General features: G+C 49.5%; 1 protein-coding gene across 1 annotated transcript; it reads left to right on the forward strand.

Annotated features, from left to right (window-relative positions):
* The first annotated feature begins 78 nt into the window (after positions 1-78).
* On the forward strand, positions 79-950 carry LOC119588063 (keratin, type I cytoskeletal 10-like). The gene is made up of 2 exons (XM_037936761.1): positions 79-129; positions 466-950. The coding sequence occupies exons 1-2, from the start codon at positions 109-111 to the stop codon at positions 829-831; spliced, it is 387 nt and encodes a 128-aa protein (XP_037792689.1). The 5' UTR covers positions 79-108; the 3' UTR covers positions 832-950.
* Positions 951-1110: the final 160 nt, after the last annotated feature.

The following is a 1110-nucleotide window of genomic DNA, read 5'->3' on the forward strand; positions in this document are numbered from 1 at the left end:
CAAATTAAGGGGAAGGAGGGGACACTCAGATCGGGTATAAAAGCTGTTGCGATGAAGAAATGCGTCAGTTAGTCTTACAGTCTCACAGACGCAACAACCCCCGACAACATGATGGGTCTTCGCACATTCGTGAGTGTTTCTTCCCTTATACTGTGTTGTCTGTGACCGGAACTTCGCTCAGTGTTGCTTATAAGCACAAGCTTTTTCCTTTGAATCATATCATATACTATAACGACCTGTAGAAATACATCTACGATATTATTTCACTTACGACATCAATAAGCCGTCAACCATGCGTCGGTGAACAGCCACTTTCGAATCTTCCTGTTCGTGACTTTCGTCACGAATATGGAGGACGCTAATGGGGAAGAGACCTTCGAATGATCAGAGAACTTAATGCATCTAGTGTATTTCATTAATTAAATCAATGTTTTAATCACACATGCACATCTGCGTCTCCTGCAGGTCAAGGCGGCAGCCGTGATGGCGGTGGCGTGCGTCGTGACGGCTGATCCCGAACCGGTTCCTGGCGGAGGCTACGGCGGTGGCTTCAGCGGTGGAAGGCCGGGTGGATTCGGTGGAGGCTCAGTCGGATTCGGCCGTCCTGGTGGATTTGGTGGAGGCTCAGTCGGATTCGGGCGTCCAGGTGGATTTGGTGGATCTTCAGTCGGACACAGCGGATTCGGTGGAGGTTCATTCGGCAGTGGTTCATTCGGCAGTGGTTCATTCGGAGGACGCCCATCCTTCGGGTCCAGTTCTGCTTTTGGCCGCCCATCCTTCGGACACCAATCCTTCGGCCGCCCATCCTACGGCCGCCCATCCTACGGCTAGTCGTATGGCCGTTAGGCAACGCAGGACACCCGAGGACCTTCGCGCAAACAACAACAGCAAAATTCGATTCATACTTTTGCAACAATGTCAACAGAACACAATACACCTTTGCACACTCACCTGCGTCTTTTTGCATGCCCTGGCTTCTCGTTGGCACTCCTGGTTGGGATTGTCTAATCAGGCGATTGGCAAATAAATAGACAAAGTTTCGGATGTACTTTTATTCCATAATGACGACCCTGTATTTAAGATACTCGTTTGCTTTTCTTAACGATGATT

Source organism: Penaeus monodon, chromosome 23 (assembly GCF_015228065.2).
Source record: "Penaeus monodon isolate SGIC_2016 chromosome 23, NSTDA_Pmon_1, whole genome shotgun sequence".
In the NCBI taxonomy this organism is placed as follows: domain Eukaryota; kingdom Metazoa; phylum Arthropoda; class Malacostraca; order Decapoda; family Penaeidae; genus Penaeus; species Penaeus monodon.